The sequence below is a fragment of the Panthera leo genome, chromosome C2, assembly GCF_018350215.1.
Source record: "Panthera leo isolate Ple1 chromosome C2, P.leo_Ple1_pat1.1, whole genome shotgun sequence".
Taxonomy (NCBI): domain Eukaryota; kingdom Metazoa; phylum Chordata; class Mammalia; order Carnivora; family Felidae; genus Panthera; species Panthera leo.
In genome coordinates this window covers 114,612,055-114,637,874 of record NC_056687.1, presented here as the reverse complement: position 1 = coordinate 114,637,874, position 25,820 = coordinate 114,612,055, and the positions used below count along the sequence as shown (strand labels likewise).

The 25,820-nt window shown below is 38.1% G+C and overlaps 1 protein-coding gene across 1 annotated transcript; it reads right to left on the bottom strand.

The window, feature by feature from the left end:
* Positions 1-645: 645 nt before the first annotated feature.
* Positions 646-25,775, bottom strand: TM4SF18 (transmembrane 4 L six family member 18). Its single transcript, XM_042955633.1, has 6 exons — positions 25,671-25,775; positions 25,379-25,572; positions 22,220-22,309; positions 6,217-6,359; positions 2,036-2,216; positions 646-1,275 (listed from the first exon to the last, which is right to left on the bottom strand). The coding sequence occupies exons 2-6, from the start codon at positions 25,553-25,555 to the stop codon at positions 1,261-1,263; spliced, it is 606 nt and encodes a 201-aa protein (XP_042811567.1). The 5' UTR covers positions 25,556-25,572; positions 25,671-25,775; the 3' UTR covers positions 646-1,260.
* Positions 25,776-25,820: the final 45 nt, after the last annotated feature.

Sequence of the window (25,820 nt, the reverse complement as noted above, 5' to 3'; positions counted from 1 at the left end):
CAAGTGGCAGAAGTGTTATGGCCTGATGGGCCTATGTTGGAGACAGGTGTTCAGCAGAGCAACAATGAAGGGGAGAAGGGCCTGACATGAATATCCAACACTGAGTGTCTACTATGCCCACTTTATGCTATGTCCTATGGATGATGGGAAACATAAAACATGGCTGCTGTTCTCCAAGAAGTCATGGTAAGTATAGGTAGAAAGTTTCTAAATGTTTTACTTAATTTTTTTTCTATAAATGCAAGTAGTGGTAACTGCCCATAATATAGGTATCAACTGATCAATGGTCACTTTCTTTAACCCATTGAGCATATCCTCAACTGATCATTTATTTCAAGGCTACCTCTTGTAGCCGACCACACTCATCATCAGGAATGAGAAAATTAGGCTAACAGCTCAGTAAGATTATATAGGCTTATATAAAACTTTTTTTGTCTTTTCTACCTCACTACTTTCCTTACTGAACATTAAGTATTAGTTTATGATATATTATAGATACTCAAGGTAGGAAAACATATGAAAAACGCAGTATCTTTAAACAGAAAAAAGCAAAAAATCTTGATAGTAAAAATATGAGTTTTAAAAATGTATTTTAATGATAAAACATAATAAAGAAAATTTGGAAAATATAGAAAAGTAGGAAGGGTCACCTATGATCCAAGTCAATGACAGTCGACATTTTTCTGAAAATCCTTCTAGATTTAGTTTTTATTGTAAATTTTGATTATTTGGTGTTTACTTTAGGTGGTTATATGTATACTATAAACATGAATTTATAATCTGTTTTGTAAATTAGCAGTATTCATAATCTTAAAAATGTAATTTGTAATGACTGTGTGACATATTTTGTAATGACTTTATATTACAACTAATATACTACTCTTTAATTCTTCCCCTAACTTTAGACTGTTGGATATTTCTAATTTTCCAGAATATTAAATAATGTATTATTTATATTTTCATAAAGTTTTATCTTCTATTCTTATTTATTTCCATAGTATGGATTATTGGAAATGGATTTGTTTGACCAAAGGGTATAAACATTTCTGAAGATCCTGACACATATTGCTTAGAAAAATATTCTAAGTGGAAAGGTAGCATAGTTGGCACATTCAGTGAGGAATGTAAATTTCATAAGCAGGCACAACAAACACCAAATGGAGAAAACATCATCACTGGAATATTGCCCTTAAGTCTATACAGTAGATATGAGAAAAACAGATGGCATATCTTGATAATGGAAAACATTCTTGTCCTTATTCAAATAATTCCAGGCTATGAAAAAAGAAAAATAAAGTGAGTAAAGTAGTAAATTTGGCTTGATTAATGATCCATAATCCAGGTAGCAACTTAAAATTATAGTTCATAATCAAAACATGATGAATTTGGAAAATATCTATTTGAAACTACCAGGAAGGGTGTAGCTATTTTTAAATAAGACGCAAGATTACTCACTCATGATTTCTGTTCACTTGGGACTTGCCGGGTAGTTTTAGCAGTTTCAACCAAACTAAATTAACATCAGTATTTTAGTAGATGAAGCAGAAGCAGTTTTGAAGGGATAAAAACAGATTTCTCTCCTTTAAAATCAATTGCTAATGATTCAGTATAAAGAATAGTTATTAGGTTAATGTAGCAGCATTCAGAAGAGAAATTATTTCAATAGGATAATGTTATGAGCCTTCAGTTATCTTATGAACAGGGAAATTCTCAATAAACAGTAAGACTTCTCTGTGCTTTGGGTTATTTCTACACAGAACACTGAAATGTTGCTCATGCAAAACACTTCTGCTATTTTCACCACTAAACACTGAGTGCAGATTTTACAACTATTCCATTGATTCATTTCATATAGGCAAGCCAACAGACACATTGGAATATAAAAAAAATGAAATATTAAAGTTTGAGTAAAGACAAGGGCAGTAGGAAGGGAAAGAAAATGATGGGAGTCTAAAAACCATTCAACAAGAGTCACTGAATCTTGGACAGTGGGGGTAAAATGGAAGACGTACAGGTGCCACTAATGATCTATTACCTGGATGATGACTGAATAGTTTCCACACAGTATCTTGGATAACTGAGTGACTACTCTGATGAGGCAAACAATCACCTGAAGCCCACTGAGTGCTATGAGAATGGAAAATAAAATGATATTCCACTCTACTACATGTGCAGGTTCCAGGCACTGAATCCAGATGCTGGAATCTGTAAGGAAACTGACAGAGAGGAGGCATATGGTCAGCAAGATTGGTCCAAGCAAGAAGGCCACAGATGTTTGGTCTGTTTGGGAAATTAATATATATGATTGAAATACATAATATTATTAAATGTGAATTAATACATTTAAAAAATCATTCATATATATATATATATATATATATATATATATATAATATATAGTATGCATAGCATTGAGCTATGCTTATTTAAACATGATGCCTGCCTCAGAGACCATTTTAGTTCAGTTAGAAAGCACGCACATATGGATAAGTTCACTAGTAACAAAAGGCAGCATGTGTCAATACCAAGAAAGTTGAAGATTGTTCATTTCCCTAAAAGTCCAGAAGTTAGCCTGGGCTGTCAGAGACAAAGCTGAGCTTGTGCTAGATACAAAAATCACACATGTGGCAAAATAGCAAAGGTAAATGCTGCTAGAAATTCCTAGACTCTGTCCCAAAGACCTTTCAAACTGGTTTTCAAACTTGAGCATAGATCAGGATTATCTGGAGGGCTTCTGAAAATGCAGGTTACAGAGATACACCCCAGAATTTCTGATTTGGAAGGTCTGGATGGGGCTTAAGATTTTTCATTTCTTTTTCTTTTTTCTTTTTTCTTTTTTTAATTGGTTTTTATTTATTTTGAGAGAGAGCATGCACGTGTGAAAGGCAGTAAGTGGGGGAGGGGCAATGAGAGGTAGAGAGTTCCACACTGTCCCAGCAGAGCCCAACAAAGCATTCGATCTCACAAACCATGAAATCATGCCCTGAGCCGAAATCAAGAGTCAGACACCTAACTGACTGAGCCATCCAGGCGCCCCAAGATATTTTAAGTTCCCAGTGATACTATTGTTCCTGGTTTGGAGTCCACAGGGTGACTTTAGAACATTGCTGCTTGACTGCTGCTAAGATTTAGATTCTGAGGTGGGAATGAAAAGATTGAAAGGTTCAATTAGTTTAGTTTTGCACTAGATTGTGAGAATTAAACCACTATGAAGATAATCTTAAAACCATGCTGAATCTACCCTGCTGACTTATGCTCACTTCCAGAAATGCTATGGCTATCAGCACTTGTCCTAAGGGTGACACTGTTCAACTGAATCAAAATGGAAAACTGGCCTCCTCAGAAAATTCCCCAAACAAAAACAATCGAACCTATTTATATGGCAGAGTTGTTTATAAATGTCTTGTCAACAGCAATATGCTTTTCCTTAAGACAGCAACTAAGGCAACCTGGGTACTGGACAAGTGGCCTTGAGCATTAGCGTCTGTGGTAGAAAAAGATGAATTCTGCATTTTGAGGAACACTACCACCATGACTTCTCTCTTCTCTTAGTTTTTCCTTCTCCCCCCTCCATTTCTCTCCTATTTCTTTCGTTCTCTGTTTCCTCTCTTTATTTCCTACTCTCTATGCTCCAGGACACTCAGAAGCACTCTGAGAATTTCCTGATATTGTTAATGGCCCTTAGGTCTCAAGCGGCAAAGAGTATTCAATATGGAACTCCTGAATCTGTAGGATCTTGAGCAAGAGACTTTACCTCTCTGACCTCTAGAGGCTTATTTGGACAATGGGCTTAATATATCTAACCCTAGGGTTATTATGAATATTTGTTGAAAAGTGTGTAAAAAATTCTTTGGAGCCTGTAAAGCATGGTACAGATATAATTTTCTGTTACTATTACCCTAGACCCATTTCATACACCCTCATACACTTAACTCAGTCTCAGCCACTAGGGAAGCTAATCCCTTCAAGATCCTTACTCTAGACTGTTCCCAGTATATGCTATGCACAGATCACCCAACACTTTTAAGAAAGGTGATTTGCAGGGTTTTGATTTTTCTCCTGGACTATGGTGCTATTTATTCTTTGTGTAAACCACAGACTAGTAAGTGCATTAGCAGGGTCTGGAAGGAATAGAGACACTTTTTCTGATAGTCCTTTCCTCCACAACCTCCATATATGTCTCTATCACAACTTTTACTTTATTATATTGTAATTTTATCTTATCTGTATCTATATCTATTCCCTCACTAAACTGTGTACTCTGAGAGCCCTGTTGTGATTTATGCACCCCTGAATAGCCAGGTCTAAGACCTAAAGCAGTGCCTGGTACATGGCAAAGATCAACAAATACCAGTCACCATGTCGGTGGCTGAGTCTACTGTCCCCCACCCCACCCCACCTGGGCAGGTGAAGGACCTCATGTGGCATAAAAGATTACACAGGGTAATGATGTTAGTAATAAAAGCTGGCATGTCTTAAGCATTTATGAAATCTAATTTGTGCTTTCCTTCCATTTAATTGTGAGTTCTATGCGATAGAAATGATCATGATCTCCCGTTTACAGAGGCTTAGGGATATTTGTTTAAGTCATAGATTTTGTAAGTAGCATATAGAAGACTTGAACCCAGATGTATAAGCATTGAAGACTCTCTGCTACAAAAAAGCTCCCATCTTAGCATTCTATTCTGTAAGGTCTGTCTGAGCTCCTAGAGGGAAGTAAACCTATGTAATTTATCTTTGACTCTCTAGCACCTAATTCAAGACCTGAACATAGTAGGTGCTCAATAAATCTTGGTTGCATAAATGTGCAAATCGATAACCGATTTGTAGAATTTCAACATTAACACTTGTTTCACCCAGAAATTGCCAAGCCTTGGAAATTTCTTTAGGAGACCAGAGACTTAACTTCCCTTTGTGGCTGCCGATGTTTTACCTCCAAATATTTGTATATAGTTGGGATTGGATGAATACGACTATCAAGGGCAACTTTAAAGAGTAATGGAGAGGCATGTGAGAAGTATGAGGTTCTTGCTTTGAAAGGGAAGTCTTCATTGGTTTGGGTGTGGAGGAAAGTTCAGGGGATGATGGCACAAAAAATGATTTTTTGCACCCAGTGGGACTTTCTACATTAGGTCCCCTTTCCTAAGCCCCTTGTGTCTCACAAGAGTGCTCAGAGTTATTTTCTAGTTCCCCTGACCTGAAAGAGAGCTCTGCTCAAGCACGTGGCACTAGAAGCTTCAGAATGAATGAAGGTGACTATGGGCACAGAAGTAGCTTTGCAATGCAGGCCTAGGTGAGCATGCAAGCCTTCAAATGAATGTGGGCCTTGAACAATAGACCCAGTCATATGGTGTTGAGAAGAAACTGTAACTTCCCTATGGAGTGATACTGACACTCCCTCAATTTATACCATTAGAATTCTGAGCACAAGATGAGACAGGGAGAGATTCAATGAACCTCTCCTATATCTCCGACTGGGCCCTGCTTCCTCTAGAGCTGTTTCTACAGGTGCTGGCAGGTCAATAAACCAGGTGCTGGTAGGCTCAATGTCAGTGTGAGGTGTTCTTCGATCTAGGATTGGGTTCCTCAACACCTGACTGAACCACCAGCCCTCTAAGTAAGGCTACCGCCCTAGACTCTTCTTCAATACATGCTAGATAATCTCCTGTCTCCTCCATAAACTCCTGCACCTGGTCACGTCCCTGGATCTCATTCTGCACTTTGCTGCTCACCCTGCCCAGTTCTATCTCTGTGTTGTCCTTGATGGCATAGCATGGGTAACACCATCCATGGGTACTGTGATTCTTTCCCAGCCAAGCCCCTTCCCATCTGTAATGGACCACACATCCAAATTGGCCACAAAACAAGATTGAGTTGCTAGAACCACTCAAGTCCCAGGCTCCAGCAGTTGCCAGACCACAATAACCACAAAGCTTTGTTCTGAAGTATAGGAAAAGCACACCTTTCATTTGGATATCTCCACATCAGCCTCAAAATAGTGAATGCATAGGACATTAAAAGACTGGCAAAAAAAACCCTCCATCTAACCAGAGATCTGTATAGGAAGAAATTGGCTGTGTGTTATTAAACTAATAGGAAAATTCTGCACTAACGTACCCACATGGAACCCCAAAGTTATCATGGAAAGTGAGCAGGAGCATGAAGCCAGGTGTTTCTGGTTTTCTGAGCCTCTTGATTTGGAGAATTATTCCTTACCGTCCAGCAGTGCTTTCAAAGGCGTACTCCCAGCCATCGAGAGTGCGGCAGTATGGACCCTGAACAAGGCCCAGAGCGGATATGACCAGGCAGTATCCAGAGAAAGCAATTCCAAGGGAAGAAAAAATCATTGACAGCAGTGTCTAAATTAAACATAGAAGAAGACGGTTAATGCTATAGGATGAGACAAGGAGATATTGTGGATAAATGATCAGATAGGTACCTTCCCCTACTCATCCACGCCTACTGCAGACTGTGTAATACCAAATGTCCACATAAAAATGGAAACACTTAATTCAAAAGCACCTAATGTTTAAAATAAGTTTTTAAAATGACTTTTTGCTCGGCATTCCACAGAGGAAACTAGTTAATTTAGTAAATTTGTTCCTTTCTTATGGAATTTTGATATCAAAATAATGATCGTACATTAATGCAGTGAAGGTGTGTGATCAATCAACCTATATTTCTTTATTGAAGACATTATTTTCTAGGTAGGGTGGGTTCTCTAAGAATCAAGCTATGACCATTGCTTTTCTCATGTGAGGATGATATGTGAATATCTTCACTTATATAAATATGAGGGGGAAACAGTAGGTGTCAGCCTAGGTGACCATATTTTTTTTTTAATTTTTTTTTAAGGTTTTATTTATTTTTGAGACAGAGAGAGACAGAGCATGAACGGGGGAGGGGCAGAGAGAGAGGGAGACACAGAATCGGAAGCAGGCTCCAGGCTCTGAGCCATCAGCCCAGAGCCCGACGCGGGGCTTGAACTCACGGACCGCGAGATCGTGACCTGAGCTGAAGTCAGACGCTTAACCGACTGAGCCACCCAGGCGCCCCCTAGGTGACCATATTTATGTTCAGGTGAGGATGGTATTGATGAGGAGGAGAACGTTTTCATTTGAGTAGAGAGAATGAGCAGTATTCATAGGCGGATGGGTACAAGCAGAGTTGTAAGCATAAGTAGACTGGTCTGACCTAAGAGAGGGCTCTTATCAAGCATCAGAGGGGAGAAGTTTATGAAGACCAGATTGACATGGGGTGCTAATGCTGGGGAAATGAGGTTATTGGACATGACTCAGCCCTTGAGTTGCTTACAAAATGAGCACAACTTGTTATATCCAGTAGCATTTCATTAATTTTTTTTAATCTACCAAAAGGCTGAATGCATAGTCAATATACCTCTGTATACTCTTTATCTAGACTCACCTTCTGTGAATATTTTACCATTTTTGCTTGCTCTCCCTTTTTCTGTATGTATATGCACATATACATGCACATATATTTATTTATTTACACATTTTTGTTGCTTTACCCCTTGTAAATAGGTTGCACATATTGTGATATCTCACACCTGAACATATCAGTACATATCTCCCCAAAATAAAGATATTCTATTGTTCTGCAACTGTTTTTTACTTTTTTGTACAGGACCCAATGAAAATTTACACACAGGGTTACATCTCTTTAGTTTCCTTTAATCTACATTAGTCTTGCTGCCGTTTAGTTTTTTAGAATATTAAACTGTTTTTGAAGAATACCAGCAAGTTGCCTTATAGAATGTCCCACAACCTGGGCTTTTCTGATTGCTTCCTCACAACCAAACTTAGGTTCAACATTTTGTCAAGAACACCTAATGGATGTGCGTACATTATGGGCCTCTCACTACAATTGGTGATGCTTTTGATCTGTTGGTTAAGGTGATGTTTTTCAGATCTATAAGCATATGCCCCCTTGCAACTAGTAATTTGTGCAGTAATAACTTTGAGACTGTGTGATATGCTATTCCCTAAGGACATTTCAACTAATGGATTTACCATCCACTCATGATCCTCATATCCACTGATTACCAGTTATCACAGTGATTGATTGCAGGGTGCCACTTCTCTAATTCTATCGTTTCTTCTGCATTTTTAACTTCCTATTATTGTGGACTCATGGATTTTCTAATTCAATGTGTTATAATTCATAACTGTTATTATTCTTTTAGATGCTCATTTGGTCCAAGTATGGCAGTGGGAACATCTTATTAAGTCAATTTCTGTACCCTTTGAGACACCCCTATCATTCCTTGAGCACCTCCTTGCTTCCTGAAACAAAATGTACCCAGTTCATTTTGAATTGATAAAGACCCAGAATAGCTCTTTTTCCAACAAGCCATGTACTTGGTTTTTGAGCAAGGAAGTGACGTGAGCAAATACATAATTCTGAAAGATGGCTCTGGCAGTGACAGCATGCTAGCTGGAAGTAACAGAGCCCAAGATGAGGATTCCATGTGGAGACAACTTTAAATTGAGGTGACAAAGAGATGCGCTAAAGAAAAGACATTGGGATGGAAATAGGTAGCTGGAGATGGACTGAAAAAAAAAAAAAAATTCCAGAGTTTGGAACTTGAACAAAAAGGACAGAAATAGGGATGCCAAGAAGGGTAGTTTGGTTTGGGAGACAATTTAATCTAGTTTTAGAAATGTTGCTTTCAAGTGAGAGTAGAACAGCCAAGCTAGTTAACAATAAACTCAAAAACTGAAACCAGAAAAACTGAGCAAAACAACCCTGTGATTTTTTTGGAACAAAAGTAATCTCAAATCATATATATTTCAAGTAAGTTAGCATTATTTTACTGATTAATAACATTAATACATGCTCATTATGGAAAATCAGAAAAATATACTTTAAAAACATAAGAAAAGAACAATTCGGCTTTTTACCTATTTGGTATTATTTCATTGATGTCTTCACATATGATTAAAATATCTTTCAAATTATATTTTTCATATTGACTTTAATAGAATGTTGCCCCATCATGGGATGCGATAAACACACTTACCCTTTTTTTTAACAGTAGATTACTATTTGTTACACTTTATAAAGAAAATTTACCTATTCACTGATGCAGTCTTCCAAAAAGGAAGAAGGATGTTTTGAAAAGATTGAGCTCCTTGTTTACCAAATGTGCTCTTAGGACATTCACTGGAAAGATCAGTGAAGAATTTTTTCATTTGGGGAAACTGGCAACCATAGAATAATACGTATGTGTGTGTACATATATAAGTTACAGTCTAATGAGTGCATACCATTACACAACCCAGATAAGCCTCAAAATAAATCCAGAATTAGAATCTCTCTGAGTTAGTTTCATCTTCTATAAAATGTAAATGATATAGATGATTATAGTAACTCCGTAACAGGACTGTTTCAAAATTAAAGGACAGAGTGGATATAAAAATTATTTGAAAAGTGTAAATATAATTAAAATATTATCTATTATTCCAAGTGCCTTGATTTAGCTGATAGTTGCTTCCAGGGATAACAACCTACAGCATTTTGGTAGAAAATGAGGCTCCACAGAAGAATGAAGAGTAAGCAATAAGTTTATAGGGTTCAGATCACCCCCAAAATATGGCACCTTAGCATAGTGAATACCTTAAACTGAAGGAGTTCAAGAAAATGGCAGAAGCAGGATGGTCACTCTGACCCCTCCCAACCTCTTTGCCCTTCTTTGCTGAAACAGGTCATAAAACTGCCGTGTTTTATTACCCTCTCTGTACCAGGAGGAAGGAAGACATTCTTATCAGCAGAGACAGGGAATTTGGGGCCAAGAAACCTGTATAAACAAACCTTGATAAACTAAACCTTATCTTCCTAGTTACTTCTTCACCACTTACTACCCCTAGCTCAAACCCCCCACTCTTGCCAATTCTTTAAAAAAATTTTTTTTAAACATTTATTTATTTTTGAGAGACAGAGAGAGAGAACGAGCAGGAGAGGAACAGAGAGGGGGAGACACAGAATCTGAAGCAGGCTCCAGGGTCTGAGCTGTCAGCTCAGAGCCCGACACGGGGCTCAAACCCACAAACTGTGAGATCATGACCTGAGCCGAAGTCAGTTGCCCAACTGACTGAGCCACCCAGGTGACCCTACCAATTCTTCACAAATTCATTGCTGTTTCTTTATGTAAAAGGCATAGAAACTTGCTACTCTGACTTCTTCAGGTCTTCATTCTCTTGTGAAGGCTCCCATGTACACGTAAAATCTTAACAAAATGTGTATGCCTTTCTCTGGTTAATCTGTCAGTTTTAATTTTCAGACTGAGCCGGGAACTGTAAGAGAGCTGAGTAAAACTTTTCTCCCCCACAGTTTCTGGCACCCAACACAGGGCACACTGGCCAGGGACACCTTGCTCAGTTCAGGAGCTACAGTTAGAGATCCTGGATCTCTGACAAAATCCACAGAAGAATTCTTGCCATGTCAGTTCTTTGGATCTTTGCCTGTGGGGGACTGGTCGAGCAAAGGTGGTAGGAGTCTTTTCCTTTTCAGATTCAGATTGGCAGGAGAAAAACATAGTCAGAATTGGTTCTTTGGATTGTAACTCTGGTTAAAATCTGGTTTCAAGTCATCCATTAGTTATTGATCCTTTCCCTCCCAGGAACAGCTATCACTTTCCTGTTTGTCTCTTATTTGAATTCTGAGAACTTGGCTTGGCTTTCTGCCTGTCAGGCAGGCAAGTGTCAGTTCTTGGAGATGACCAACTGTCAGATTGGGCCCCCAAGAATACGCCATACAGAAATTGGGTTGCACCCCCCCTTGTGGCTAGCATTCTACCAACTGTCCACCAGCTCTCAGGAGGAGGTGTCTATGTCTTTGCTATTGCTACCTTTGGGAGTGGTTCTGGATCTTGCGAGGACTGTATCTTTTGCATCCTCTTTGGGGACATCTTTTATATTCATGGTTAAGTATTGGTTTTGGTTTTGAGTCACTTGATAGACTTACTTTTGGTTTTGAGTCACGTGATGGACTTACTTTCGGTTTAAATATTTGAAACAATTTTTTTAAGGGGCTCTATGGTCAGAAGTTGGCCAAACTGAAAATTCATATTCAGATCCTGATAGACACTTAAAATCAAGGCCGTCTCTCCTAAGCTGAAATGGGGCCCTCAGAGGGAAAGAAAGGATGCTGAAGGCTTTGTGAAATAATTTTGAAAATATTAGGAAGATACACCACTGTAAATCTAGAACACAGAAATTTTTTTACTTCCATCTTAGTTGAAATTTGTCTTCCTGATATAAAGAAGCAAACTGAAGATAATGTAGTTGGATGGGTGGGCCAGTCCCTTGATAACATTCAGGCTGTGACCCGGTTCCTTCAGTAATTAAAAACCAACTCTCCTTGCCCTACAAATCTAGTCTTTATGGAACTAGAAGCTAAAAGCAATTCAAAGTTCCACCTATCTATCCTTACCAATTCCCAAACCTATTCATCTCGAAATGCCTGTAGATGTTGTAAAAGATCAGGACATTGGAAACAGAATTGCCCCAAGCTTCAGTAAAAGAGGAAAAAATCTAAATAGTAATTTTTCTAGACCTCTTAATAATAGACAAATATGCCCCCAAACTCCTTCTGAAAGGGAATCGATATTCTCTATCCCTGGGAGCTATAACTCTTACCATGTCTTTGAAATGTAAACATCCCAGGAGATAATTAAAACACTGCTCACAATTGCCTGGGACTGAAGGGGTGGGGGAGGGAGGGCCTGGAGGTAGGGGAGGAGTTTAAAAAAAAAAACTGCTATAGAAATTCCTTCACCCCAAATCTGGTCCGCAGACTTCATAAAATGATTTGTCAAGGGCAGATAAAAATCTTAACAGTCTTCTCCACAAATGTTAGTAAAAAGCTATAGCTAACTGAGCTGGTAGCCATGATTTCTTCTACCAGAAACACAATATGGACTCTTTTATAAACTAGTGAGTTTTGTATCAAAACAAAGGCTGCACAATCTCTGTGTCTGTCTATATGTTTCTTTATGTCTATATGTGTATGTTACAGATGTGTGATATTTTCCTACCTTCAGATGATATTACCAAAACAATTTATAAAATCTCTCAAAAGGGTTCTATTCTAATTGGAGTAGAGATAAATGAGTTCTCATATAAATTAAGTATTCTTAAAACTCTCAGAAACACAGAGACTAATCTAAAAAAAATTTAAGTTCACAAGATCTGGGATAATCCTTGGTAAATAAAGCTAGTTTAAAAATTGTTGGGGACAAAACCTAACAAGCATATCTTTAGAGTTGTCATCATTAAAAATAACACAGTCATACAATTTTTTTCTATCTAGTATTACTAGTCAAAGAAACTTACCTCTACTGTGTGTTTAAGAATATAGAACCATAAATTCAACCTAAAACAAAAGCCTACAGTAAAAATAAATTGCTGAATGTATGTCAAGCACAGCAGTTGAGAGAAAGAGAGAAAATGCATGTTCAACTTTTTAGGTGTTTCATTTCTATGGTGTTTGAAGCTTGCCTAATATATATATAATTCACAAAATTTGTCAACCAGAAAATAACTTAAAATGATAGCTAACAGGGCGCCTGGGTGGCTCAGTCGGTTGGGCGGCCGACTTCAGCTCAGGTCATGATCTCGCAGTCCGTGAGTTTGAGCCCCGCGTTGGGCTCTGTGCTGACAGCTCAGAGCCTGGAGCCTGTTTCAGATTCTGTGTCTCCCTCTCTCTGACCCTCCCTGTTCATGCTCTGTCTCTCTCTGTCTCAAAAATAAATAAACGTTAAAAAAAATTTTTTTTAAATAAAAAAATAAAAAAAAAATGATAGCTAACTTTGTCTATTGTGTCAGGAAATCTTCATGAGTAATCTAAGTAACCTAAGTGTTCAGAGCAAGTTAAATACATATGTGATAAAAGTTTAATACTGAATTTTTCAATAATGATTAGGTTTTATAAAATACATCGGTTTTAAATTAGCTTCCAAAATATTTTTGCTAACTTAAAACCTTAAAGTTACACTAAGTCAAGTTAAATGATGGTAATTCATTGAATAGGTACATCACTTGCAAACAAAATAAGTTACCGAAACATTGCTTACTGAACGTAAGTTTACCTACTTTTCTCTTTTTATTAGGGAGGAACTAAAGATATTTGGGTCTGTTAGTAAATGTCTTGTGCCACACTGAAAAATCACACTATGAGGAAACATATACTTTAGATATTATAAAATAGCAGAGAAGGAGCCAAGATGGGGGAACAGCATGGAAGTTTTTTTTTGCATCTTGCATCCATGAAATACAGACAGATCAATACTAAACCACCCTGCACATCTAGAAAACTGATTTGAGGTTTAACACAACAACTGCATAACCCAAACCACAGAACTCAGCAGGAACGCTGCATGGAGAGGTGAACTGGGGGAGACAGAAGCCGTGGAGGGCAGGGAGCTGTTTTTGCTTCCAGAGGGGAGGGGGAGAGAGTATGGGAAAAGCACCGCCCATGAAAAGCAGCAGGAGAAAAAGTGGAAACAGCCGCAGGGACTGAACTAAAAAGGGAGAAAGGAGAAAGGAGAGGGTTTAAATTCCACTAAGACTCTATAAACAAGGGGAGCACAGAGTTTGAAACTCCACAGTGGATACCAGGTGGTGCTCTGGTGGAAAGGACGAATCCCCAGGAGCAGAGAGCAAGGTCCTCAGGCCACAGAAAAGAGGCGGTTCCCCTGCTAGGAGGACATATGGTGGAGGCTGTGTGCCCTCCCCACGGCCTCACAGGCAAAGGTGTCCAGAGACCCTGGAGAGCAACTACATTCGCTGGTGCTGGAACAAGGCCGTTAACAGTGAAGCTTGGTGCCAGCCATGTGTTGAGATTTTCCATAATCCCTGAAACGCTGCTGCTATACGGTTGCGTGAACATTTTCTAGGGCGGGCTGGCACCCAGCTGCAGTCTCTGGGCATTGGCAGAAGCATGGTCCATGAACATTCCTGGGTGGGGTTGGCACCTGGCCATTGCTCCGTGAACGCTCCCCCAGAAGGTCTGAACAGGTCAAAGCCGCAGTCCCTCAGAAGTGAGGTGTTGAGAGACACAGCTGCATCTGAGATAAAATTCAGGAGGGAGGTGCCTCCTGGCAACCTGACCGCGCTTGGTTACGGACAGTGTAAAAGCGGGGGGGTGAATGGAAGCCGGAGACAAAGGACAGGTGTGTGATTGCTGATCAGGGAGAAGAGACTTCTCCCCGAAGTCTGGGTAGCTGAGTGATGCCATTTTCACCTCTCCCGTGCATGGGCATATACACCTACAAGCGCCACGACAGCAATCCACCCCAGTAAGCTAAGCAGCGCCATCTAGTGGAGGATGGAGCCATTATACTAAGCCCCACACAACTGGGCAAACCTTGCTCTTCAGGAACACAAATCTCTCTGCCTGCTTAGTTCCTGGACTATAAACTGCTTCATAGTTTGACTTCTAGGGGAAAACGATGCAATGTCAATCGCATTTCAGTATGTTCACTGGTCCATCTATTTGATTTTTTTTTCTCTTTTTCATTTCTTTTCTTTTTCTTGAATACAGAAAGAGAAAAAATTTTTTTTATTTTTAATTTTCATTAAAAATATTTTTCTTTATTTTTTTCTACTGTATTTTTTACTTTTTTGTGAATTTTTCAAATTCTATTTTACGTCCATCATTTCATTTTATTTCAGTGTATTCATTTTTTCAAATTTTCAAATGTTTTCCTCCCCCCCCCCTTTTTTCTCTAATCAATAAAGCTCCTTTTAACAATCAAACCAAAACACACCTAGGATCTAACATTGTTTACTTGATTCTTTTGTGTGTGTGTGGGGGGGGAGGTGTTTTTAATTTTTTTATTTTATTTTTTTACCTTATTAATTCCTTTTCTTCCTTCAAAATGATGAAATGAAGGAATTCACCCCAAAAGAAAGAGCAGGAAGAAACGGCATCCAGGCACTTAACCAACACAGATACAAGCAAGATGTCTGAACCAGAATTTAGAATCACAACAATAAGAATACTAGCTGGGGTCAAAAATAGATCAAAATCCCTGTCTACAATGACAAAAGAAGTAAAATCTAGTCAGTATGAAATTTAAAAATGCTATAACTGAGCTGTAATCTCGAATGGATGCCACAGCAGCAGGATGCATGAGGCAGAACAGTGAAACAGTGATATAGAGGACAAACTTACGGAGAACAAATGAAGTGGAAAAAAGAGGGAGACTAAGGCAAAAGAGCACGATCTGACAATTAGAGAAATCAGTGACTCATTAGAAAGGAACATCATCAGAATCACAGGGGTAACAGAAGATGAAGAGAAAAAGGGGTAGAAAGGTTATGTGAGCAAATCATAGCAGAAAACTTTCCTAACCTGGGGAAAGACAGACATCAAAATCCAGGAAGCACAGAGGACTCCCATAAGATTCAACAAAAATAGACCATCAGCAAGGCATATGATAGTCAAATTTACAAAAGACTCAGGCAAGGAAAGAATCATGAAAGCAGCAAAGGGAAAAAAGTCCTTAATCTACAAGGGAAGACAGATCAGGTTTGCAGCAGACCTATCCACAGAAACTTGGCAAGCCAGAAAGGAGTGGCAGGATATATTCAATGTGCTGAATCGGAAAAATATGCAGACAAGAATTCTTTCTCCAGCAAGGATGTCATTCCAAATAGAAGGAGAGATTAAAAGTTTCCCAGAAAAATGAAAATTAAAGGAATTCATGGCCACTAAACCAGCCCTGAAAGAAAATTTAAGGGTGAATCTCTGAGGGGAGAGAAGACAGAAAAGAAAGAAAGAGGAAAGAAAGAAAGAAAGAAAGAGAAAAGAAAGGATAGGAAAAGAAAAAAAGACCAAAGCAACAAAGACTAGAAAGGACCAGAGAACACCACCAGAAACTCCAACTCTACAAGCATCATAATAGCAATAAATTCATATCTTTCAGTACTCACTCTAAACATCAATGGACTAAATGCTCCAGTTAAAAGACATAGGGTAACAGAATGGATAAGAAAACAAGATCCATTTATATGCTGTTTACAAGAGAGCCACTTTAGACCTAATGACACCTTCAGATTGAAAGTAAGGGGATGGAGAACCATCTATCGTACTAATGGTCAACAAAAGAAAGCCGGAGCACCATACTTATATCAGACAATCTAGACTTTAAAATAAAGAGTGTAACAAAAGATGAAGAAGAATATTATATCATAGTTAGGGGGTCTAGCCACCAAGAAAACCTAAAAATTGTAAACATTTATGCTCCAAATGTGGCACACCCAAATATATACATCAATTAATCACAAACATGAAGAAACTCATTGATAATAATACCATAATAGTAGGGGACTTCAACACCCCACTTATAGCAAAGGGCAGATCATCTAAACAGGAAATCAACAAGGAAACAATGGCTTTGAATGACACACTGGACCAGATAGACTGAACAGAAATATTCAGAACATTTCATCCTAAAGCAGCAGAATATACATTTTTCTCCAGTGCACATGGAACGTTCTCCGGAATAGATCACATACTGGACACAAATCATCCCTCAACAAGTACAAAAAGAACGAGATTGTACCATGCATATTTTCAGACCACAATGCTGTGAAACTTGAAATCAACTACAAGAAAAAATTTGGAAAGATAACAAATACTTGGAGACTAAAGAACATCTTACTAAAGAAAGAATGGGCTAAAAAGAAATAAAAGAGGAAATTGAAAAGTACATGGAAACCAATGAAAATGATAACACCACATCCCAAAACCTATGCAACACAAAAAAGGCAGTCATAAGAGGGAAGTATATAGCAATCCAGGTCTTCCTAAAGAAGGAAGAAAGGTCTCACATATACAACGTAACCTTACACCTTAAAGAGATGAGAAAAGAACAGCATATAAAACCCAAAACCAGCAGAAGTCAGGAAATAATAAAGATTACAGCAGAAATCAATGTTATCAAAACAAAAACAAACAAACAAACAAACAAACAAACAAACCCAGAACAGATCAATGAAACCAGGAGCTTGTTCTTTGAAAGAATTAACAAAACTGATAAACCACTAGCCTGTTTGATCAAAAAGAGAAAGAAAAGGACCCAAACAAATAAAATCAAGAATGAAAGAGGAAAGATCACAACCAACACAGCAGAAATAAAAACAATTAGAAGAGAATACTATGAGCAGTTATATGCCAATAAATAGGCAATCTGGAAGAAATGGACAAATTCCTAGAAACATATACACTACCAAAATGAAACAGGAAGAAATAGAAAGAAAATTTGACCAGACCCATAACCAGTAAAGAAATAGATTAGTAATCAAAAATCTCCCATAAAGCAAGAGTCCAGGGCCAGGTGGCTTTCCAGGGGAATTCTACCAAATATTTAAGGATGAGTTAACACCTATTCTCTTGAAGCTGTTCCAAAAAATAGAAGTGGAAGGAAAACTTCCAAACTCTTTCTATGAAGCCAACATTACCTTGATTCCAAAACCAGACACAGACCCCACTAAAACAGAGAACTACAGACCAATTTCCCTTATGAACATGGATGCAAAAGTCCTCAACAAGATATTAGCCAACTGGCTCCAACAATACATTAAAAAAATCCCACAACCAAGTGGAATTTATACCTGGGATGCAGGGCTGGTTCAATATCCGCAAAAACAATCAATGTGATTCATCACATCAATAAAAGAAAGGACAAGAAACACATGATCCTCTCAAAAGATGCAGAGAAAGCATTTAACAAAATACAGCATCCTTTCTTGATAAAAAAACTTTTAAGAAAGAAGGGGTAGAAGGATCACACCTCAAGATCATAAAAGCCATACATGAAAGACCCAATGCTAATATCATCCTCAATGGGGAAAAACTGAGCGCTTTCCCCCTAAGGTCAGGAGCAAGACAGGGATGTCCACTCTCACCATTGTTATTCAACACAGTATTGGAAGTCTTAGCCTCAGCAATCAGACAACACAAAGAAATAAAAGGCATCTAAATCAGCCAGGAGGAGGTCAAACTTTCACCCTTCCCAGATGACATGATACTCTAATATAGAAAATCCAAAAAATACCACCAAAAAATCAATAGACCTGATCCTTGAATTCAGCAAAGTTTTCAGGATATAAAATCAATGTACAGAAATTGGTTGCGTTCCTATGCACCAATAATGAAGCTACAGAAAGAGAAATCAAGGAATCAATCCCATTTACAGTTGCACAAAAAACCATAAAATACCTAGGAACAAATCTAACCAAAGAGGTGGAAAATCTATACACTGAAAACTATAGAAAGCTTATGAAAGAAATTGAAGAAGATGCAAAAAAATGGAAAAAGATTCCATGCTCCTGAGGGAAGAACAAATATTGTTAAAATGTCAATACTACCCAAAGCAATCTACATATTCAATGCAATCCCTATCAAAATAACACGAGCATTCTTCACAGAGCTAGAACAAACAATCCTAAAATTTGTATGGAACCAGAAAAGACCCAAATAACCAAAGCAATCTTTAAAAAGAAAACCAAAGCAGGAGGCATCACAGTCCCTTACTTCAAGATGTATTACAAAGCTGTAATCATCAAGACAATATGGTACTGGCACAAAAACAGACACTCAGATCAATGGAACAGAATAGAGAACCCAGAAATGGACCCACAAACATATGGCCAACTAATCTTTGACAAAGCAGGAAAAAATATCCAATGGAATAAAGACAGTCTCTTCAGCAAGTAGGACTGGGAAAACTGGACAGCAACATGCAGAAGAATGAACCTGGACCACTTTCTTACACCATACACAAAAGTAAACTCAAAATCGGTGAAAGACCTAAATGTAAGACAGGAAGCCATCAGAACCCTCAAGGAGAAAGCAGGCAAAAACCTCTTTTTGGCTGTAGGAACTTCTTACTCAACACATCTCCAGAGGCAAGGGAAACAAAAGCAAAAGTGAACTATTGGGACCTAATCAAAATAAAAACCTTCTGCACAGCGAAGGAAACAATCAGCATAACTAGAAGGCAACTGACGGAATGAGAGAAGATATTTGCAAACAACATATCAGATAAAGGGTTAGTATCTGAAATCTATAAAGAACTTCTTGAACTCAACACCCAAAAATCAAATAATCCAGTGAGGAAATGGGCAAAAGACATAAACAGACACTTCTCCAAAGAAGACATCCAGATGGCCAAATGACACATGTAAAAATGGTCCACATCATTCATCATCAGGTAAACACAAATCAACACCACAATGAGATACCACCTCACACCTATCAGAATGGCTAACATTAACAACCCAGGCAACCACAGATGTTGGCAAGGATGCGGAGAAAGAGGATTTCTTTTTCCCTGCTGGTGGGAATGCAAATTGGTCCAGCCACTCTGGAAAATAGTATGGAGGTTCCTCAAAAAATTAAAAATAGAACAACCCTATGACCCAGCAATTGCACTACTAGGTATTTATCCAAAGGATACAGGTGTGCTGTTTTGAAGGGACACATGCACCCCCATGTTTATAGCAGCACTATCAACAATAGCCAAAGTATGGAAAGAGCCCAAATGTCCATCGAATGGATGAATGGATGAAGAGGTAGTATATATACACAATGGAGTATTTCTTGGCAATCAAAAAGAATACAATCTTGCCATTTGCAACTATGTTGTTGGAACTAGGGGGTATTATGCTAAGTGAAATTAGTCAGAGAAAGACAAGTATCATATGACTTCACTTATACAAGGACTTTAAGATACAAAACAGATGAACATAAGGGAAAGGACGCAAAAATAATATAAAGACAGGGAGGGGGACAAAACAGAAGAGACTCTTAAATATGGAGAACAAACAGAGGGTTACTGGAGGGGTTGTGGGAGGGGGGATGGGTTAAACGGGTAAGGGGCATTAAGGAATCTACCCTGAAATCTTTATTGCACTATATGCTAACTAACTTCGATATAAATTTTAAAAAATCAATTAAATTAAAAAAAAATAATGCTAATCAAATCACGACCACAAGTTTATGCCAGCCCTTTGCCAAAGATAGAATAAAATAAAAATCAAAGCATATGTTTTATTAATGGCAAACAAAAGGAATTATGAAATAGCATATTCATGAATTTGCCAATCAACCGAATGTTGATATACAACACTTCACAATTGCTTACTTCCTGGTTTTCCCTTGAAATTAAGGTTTCTAAGAGTTAAGAATTCTAGTGAATATATGTAATTAAAACCCCGAAAAAAAAATAAAACTACTATAAGTACTAGTATACAACTGTGTATACAAAAAAGGATGTGTTTTGTTTTCAAAAAAAGGCATGTGTTTTGGTTAATAAATAAAGAGTAATGGACGTGTGTTTTTGTTAAGGAGGAGGGAAACTTGAGGAAAACTTTTTCTCCACTGTAAAGTGAATCAATTTCCATCGCAGAACTTCAGCAGTTGCAAACTGGTGCAGACTCACATTTAGCCTGCAAGATGTGCTTTATTTAATTTAAATGACAATTAATTACCAACATAACTGAGAAGTTTTACATAAAACTCTGTATTTCTACTTTCTATTGACAACGGAGAAACATTACCCAGTGTTGTCGTGATAACTTTGGCTGGACTTCAGTAGCAGCTTCCTCTCTTCCTTAAATAGAAATCTTGCTCTAATGGCTACCAGGCTAACTTCTCTCTTTTCCATCAGGTATTGACTCCCGGGGGCATATAAACTGGGACCCTATTCGAGAGCCTACCTTGAAAAAGCCAAGCAGAGAATCCAGGGAATGCTTCCTCCCTTCCCCCTGCTCTTCCCTTTGAGATGCCAGTCATCTCATTCAATTTCATTTTAAGACCTTGTCCAGACTCCACACTGTTTATAGCATCCATTTGTGCTGGAGATGCTAAAAGTGAGTCAAGGCAAAATGGACACATTTATTTTTATTACAAACTTAATGGCACATGGTTTGTTTTCTAGAGATTCCCTGAGTATCATAGGTTAATGTTTACCTGAATCTACTGCTTCACCTAAGCCATTTTGCAAGCGTTTCCATAAGCAGAATACCAGCAGCTACAGGGGGATGCCGAGTCAGTTGGTTAAGAAAACACATACACACAGCGCATATGTGCATGCACGCGCACAGAGTGCATTTCAAGTTTTCAATTCTTCTCCACCAGGAGCACAGTTCTAAATTTAGCAGCTACTTTAGTCATCCAAAGGCATCTGTCAAAGAAAGCCGGCCATGCATCTTGGCTGCACATTAAAATCTGATTGCACCTCGGACCAACTAGGTCAGGGTGTCTGGAGGTGGGATTCCAACTCCAAGCCCTCAGATGATTGCAATGTTCAGCCAAGGTGGGCAACTGCCATTGCAAGATGTGCCTGCCAGGCCTCTAGTAAAGTTCTTTTTAGTTAATACATCACATGTTCCCTTTGAGCCACAGATAACTCATAGAAAGTATGGATAACAATCATCTAATTCACTGGATAAGTGTGAAAAAACTATAAAGTGCTGTGCAAATAAGATTCAAAGCTAACCTTGAGGAGGAGAAGGACGATGATGGAAATGTAGGAGCCTAGCACCTGCCTATTGAACACAGGCTTAGAAAATTTGGTTGTATTATTCTCTCTTGATTTTATTTAAATTATTTTTAAAGACCCAGTTGAAAAAACGTACATCACATATACCTAACACGTGGATAAATCTAATCATTATGCTGAAAGAAGCCAGATACAAGAGACAGATACTGCATGATTCTATTTACATTGAGTGCAAGCTAATTATGATATAAAGCAGATCAAAGGTGAGTCTCTTGGGGCTGATGCGAAGTGTTCTGTGTCTTGATGGTGATGGTGGTTTCATGAGTGTATTTGGCTGTCAAAACTCATAGTAATGTACAATTTTAATGGATGCTATTTATTTTATGCAAATTTGTCCTCAATGAAGTAGAAAAGGGAAAAAAAATAAACTCACAGAAACCCAGTTAGGAAAAGGTAGTATTATTTTCTAATTTTGTGTATCTTTAAATCCTGAACTTCTGGAAGAACATCAGCAGGGCAAAGGTGGAGGAAAGACTGTAAACAAAATGAAAGATAATTTTTTTGAGGAAACTCTTGGGCTCTGAATTGAAAGGAGCATGCAGAGGGTATAATAGTGTCAATATTTTCATGTGTCTGAGTGAGCCAGGGCTCCCTCAACCATCCTCAAAGTACTATTGCTCTTACCATGTATTTTTTGCTGCAGTTTTCACTCTGGCAACATTTACAGTTATTATCATTCTCCAGTACAAGAAGAACTGCTGCTACTATAAGCATCTGTAGTAGGAAAGAGAGGAGATATCAGAAATGGAATACTAGTCATAATCAGAGCACAGTGATTTAGAGTAGGGACTCTGGGGCCAAGGGGACCCGGGTTCGAATCCCAGGTCTGCCATTTTCTAGCAGTGCAAATTTGAGAGTCCTTCCCTATAAAATGGTTTTAAAGACTCACTTCTTTGGGTTGTTATGAGGTAATGTATGTAAAATTTTTAATATAGTGCTTGATTTATAGTAAGTGATTGATAAATGATAGCTATTATTATCCTGATTATCAGTCATCAAAAGTTAATGATTAAGCAGTAAATGGTATGGACATAGGAATACCACCCTGGGCAGCAAACCCACATTTCTCACTGACTCGGTTGTGGAGGTCAAAGGAAAATCATTCACCAGACTTTGCTGTTTGCCAGACTCTCTCCATTTACTGCCCTCTGGGAATGCAGGTAAGAAGCATAGTTAATCTGAAACTACAGGTCTTGGGATGCCTGGGTGATCTGTTAAGCGTCAGACTTCTGCTCAGGTCATGATTTCACTCACAGTTTGTAAGTTCAAGCCCCATATTGGGCTCTGTGCTGACAGCTCAGAGCCTGGAGCCTGCTTTGGATTCTGTCTCCCTCTCTGTTTCTGTCCCTCCCCCTGCTCATGCTCTCTGTCTCTCTCTCTCTCTCTCTCTGTCTCTCTCTCTGTCTCTCTCTGTCTCTCTCTCTCTCTCAAAAATAAACAAACATGAAAAAAATTAAAAAAAAAAAGAAAATAAATTGAAACTACATGTCTTAGTTCAAAGTAAAGTCGGTTTAATTTCCCTAAGCATTCAAACCATCTAAGGTTCAAATTTTCGAGTGTGCTTTGTCTTTATCAAGCCAACAGGCTGGGAGAGTTCAATGTATTCTACTTCCCTTTCTTGGTATCTTAGACAAAGAGCTCAAGTTCTGGAAAGAACATAGATTTCTTTATTGTTACAGTTCCTGATTTGGGCAGGTATGGACCGTGAATTGCTTCTAGAAAATTCTCTACCTATCCTTCACTCTCAATGTTCAGGACTGAATCTTGAAGCTGAGTTCATCGTTATTTTACTATGTGTATTCAACATTTCCAGTTTCCAAATTCCTTCAGATTTCATTTGTCTGTTTATTTATTTATCTATATTCCTCTTCTTTCTCCAAAAAGGATTCAATGCAGGAAGAATAATGTTTTTCAAGAATTCCTTGACCATGGAAAATAGAGAACAAGTTCTTTTTCCAAGTTTTAAATTTTATACGGAATATAAACAAAAGAGTCCTATATTCTCCTCCTTTCAACACCATTAGGTATCACAGATTTTAGTAGATTCTGGTTTAATCTTAGTGATGCCATACAACTGGTCCATTTATTACAATTACATATCGAGGGAAACAATGGTGAGAGAAGGCACGGTTCATCAGGTATAGTAACAGGCTTCATTCCAATATTATTAGAAATCATTAGACCTGGACCCAGGAACCCTGTGTCAAAAGAGAATCACAGGCATTGCCCGTGTTGAAAGAGAAACTCCTTTCTTTTTTTTATTGTAAAAAACCAAATAACTAAATAACTGAAACACAGGGCTCAAGCATACTAAAGGAAAATTACCCCAAATCCCACCACCCTCACATGTCTTTTATGTATTTACTCCCAGTGTTTTACCACATGGATATATTTTACTTAGATGCAATCGTAATTTATTCACATTTTTTGTATCTTTTTTTGCCTAGCACCAAATAATATGCACTTTCCATGTTATTACATCTTCGCAATTATAATTTTCATCACCATATGAAGTGGAATGTACCACAGTTTACTTGGCCAATTCTATGCTAGGGTGCTCCTACTAATTATATTCTGCCAGAAATATCTGTGCATCAATTTCCTTATTATGGATTATTTCCTCAGAATGAATTTTCAGACATTTTCATGGATCTTAATATAGCATATCAAGATCTTCTCCAAACGGTTTGCATCCATTTATAGTCTGATCACCAAACACTCACTATGTACCTATCACATAGCAACTTTAATAGCACTGGGTGTTAATACTTTAAAGTTGACTACCTTGCTATTCAAAATAGTAACCAAATGAAAACTGCCTTTCATCATAGCTATTCAAATACCATAATAAACACCCACAAAGATGTAGAGATAAATTATAATGCATTTTCTTTTTATGTTATTGGAAGTATGATAAGCTTACAGTGCACAATGTGCTGTTTTTAGATATGACATGGTCAGGAAAAGTGTTTTTTCCTCTAAGTTGCCAACATGATTTACTGTCAGTTTGTTTTTAAAGAGTACAAAGTCATCAGGAAAACACTCATGGATGCTTACTGTAAATAACTCAATTTAGTTTTCAAAAACATGCTCCATTATTAGGGGTAAAATATAAGATTATTTAATGATAATGTGGCCCATCATTGAGTATTTATAATCACAATATTCACTGACTCCCTACTACATATCAGCCTCCATCCTGGGCCCTTCATTCATGAGATTTTATTGAATCCCCACAATTACCCTAAAAAGTAAATGCCATTAGTTCCATTTTCCAAATAGGATACTGAGGCTCAAAGACATTGAGTAACTTGCTCAAGGTCTCATGACACAAATGGCAGAACTTATATCTGAATGCAAATTTGTCTGAATCTCCAAATCTCTATTTCCACACAGTCTTCATACCTCTCCAATCTAGAGAAATTGTGAGGGCAGATAGAAACTATTCTGGAAAAGAGCAATGCCACTGGAAATTAAATAGCTTAAACCTACACACAGGGTTCATGAGGACATAATATTTCTAAAGCCAGCGTCCCACAAACTTTCATTAGGACTAATTTCCTACATTGCATGAGTGACATAAATGGGCAGCTTACCGAAAACAAAGCTGCCCTCCAAAGTCCTCACGGACTACCAGCCTCTCTACCCCCACCCATCTTCCAAATCCCAAACCCAGGATTAGTAGAATGATTTTTCCATTATTCATCATTTCTGCTAGGAACAAGACAATTCTTAGTAAAAACATCCCCCTTTGCAATCCCAAGTCTCCAAAGTCACACTTACCATGACACCTGAGAAACAGATTCCTTCAAAATACCACACGTAGTTGGTGAGTTTATTGCTGGATGCATAGGAAGTTTGCCCATTTGGGAAATACAGTAATATATTCACAATTATACTCCAAAGTGCAAGCGGAATCAGCAGACCACTTAGGCAGCCTCCACATTTCCGAGACCCCATTTTACCCTGCTCAGAACCTGCAGGAGATTTCAAGAGTGTAGAATTACATAAAACCTAATTTTCTTCCTACCTGTCCTTTTTTTTTTTTTTTTTTTTTCTCTTTGAGATTACCTACCACTTTCTGGGTCAGAGCCCTTTACTTCATATTCATGAAAAGCTCAGGACTCAGCCAGAACTGCCGCTCACAGTCTCTTGGTGTGAAATAGTGGTTTACTGTTTGGAGAACAATAGACAATGATCAACGGCTGAAGAGCTGAGCTGGTCT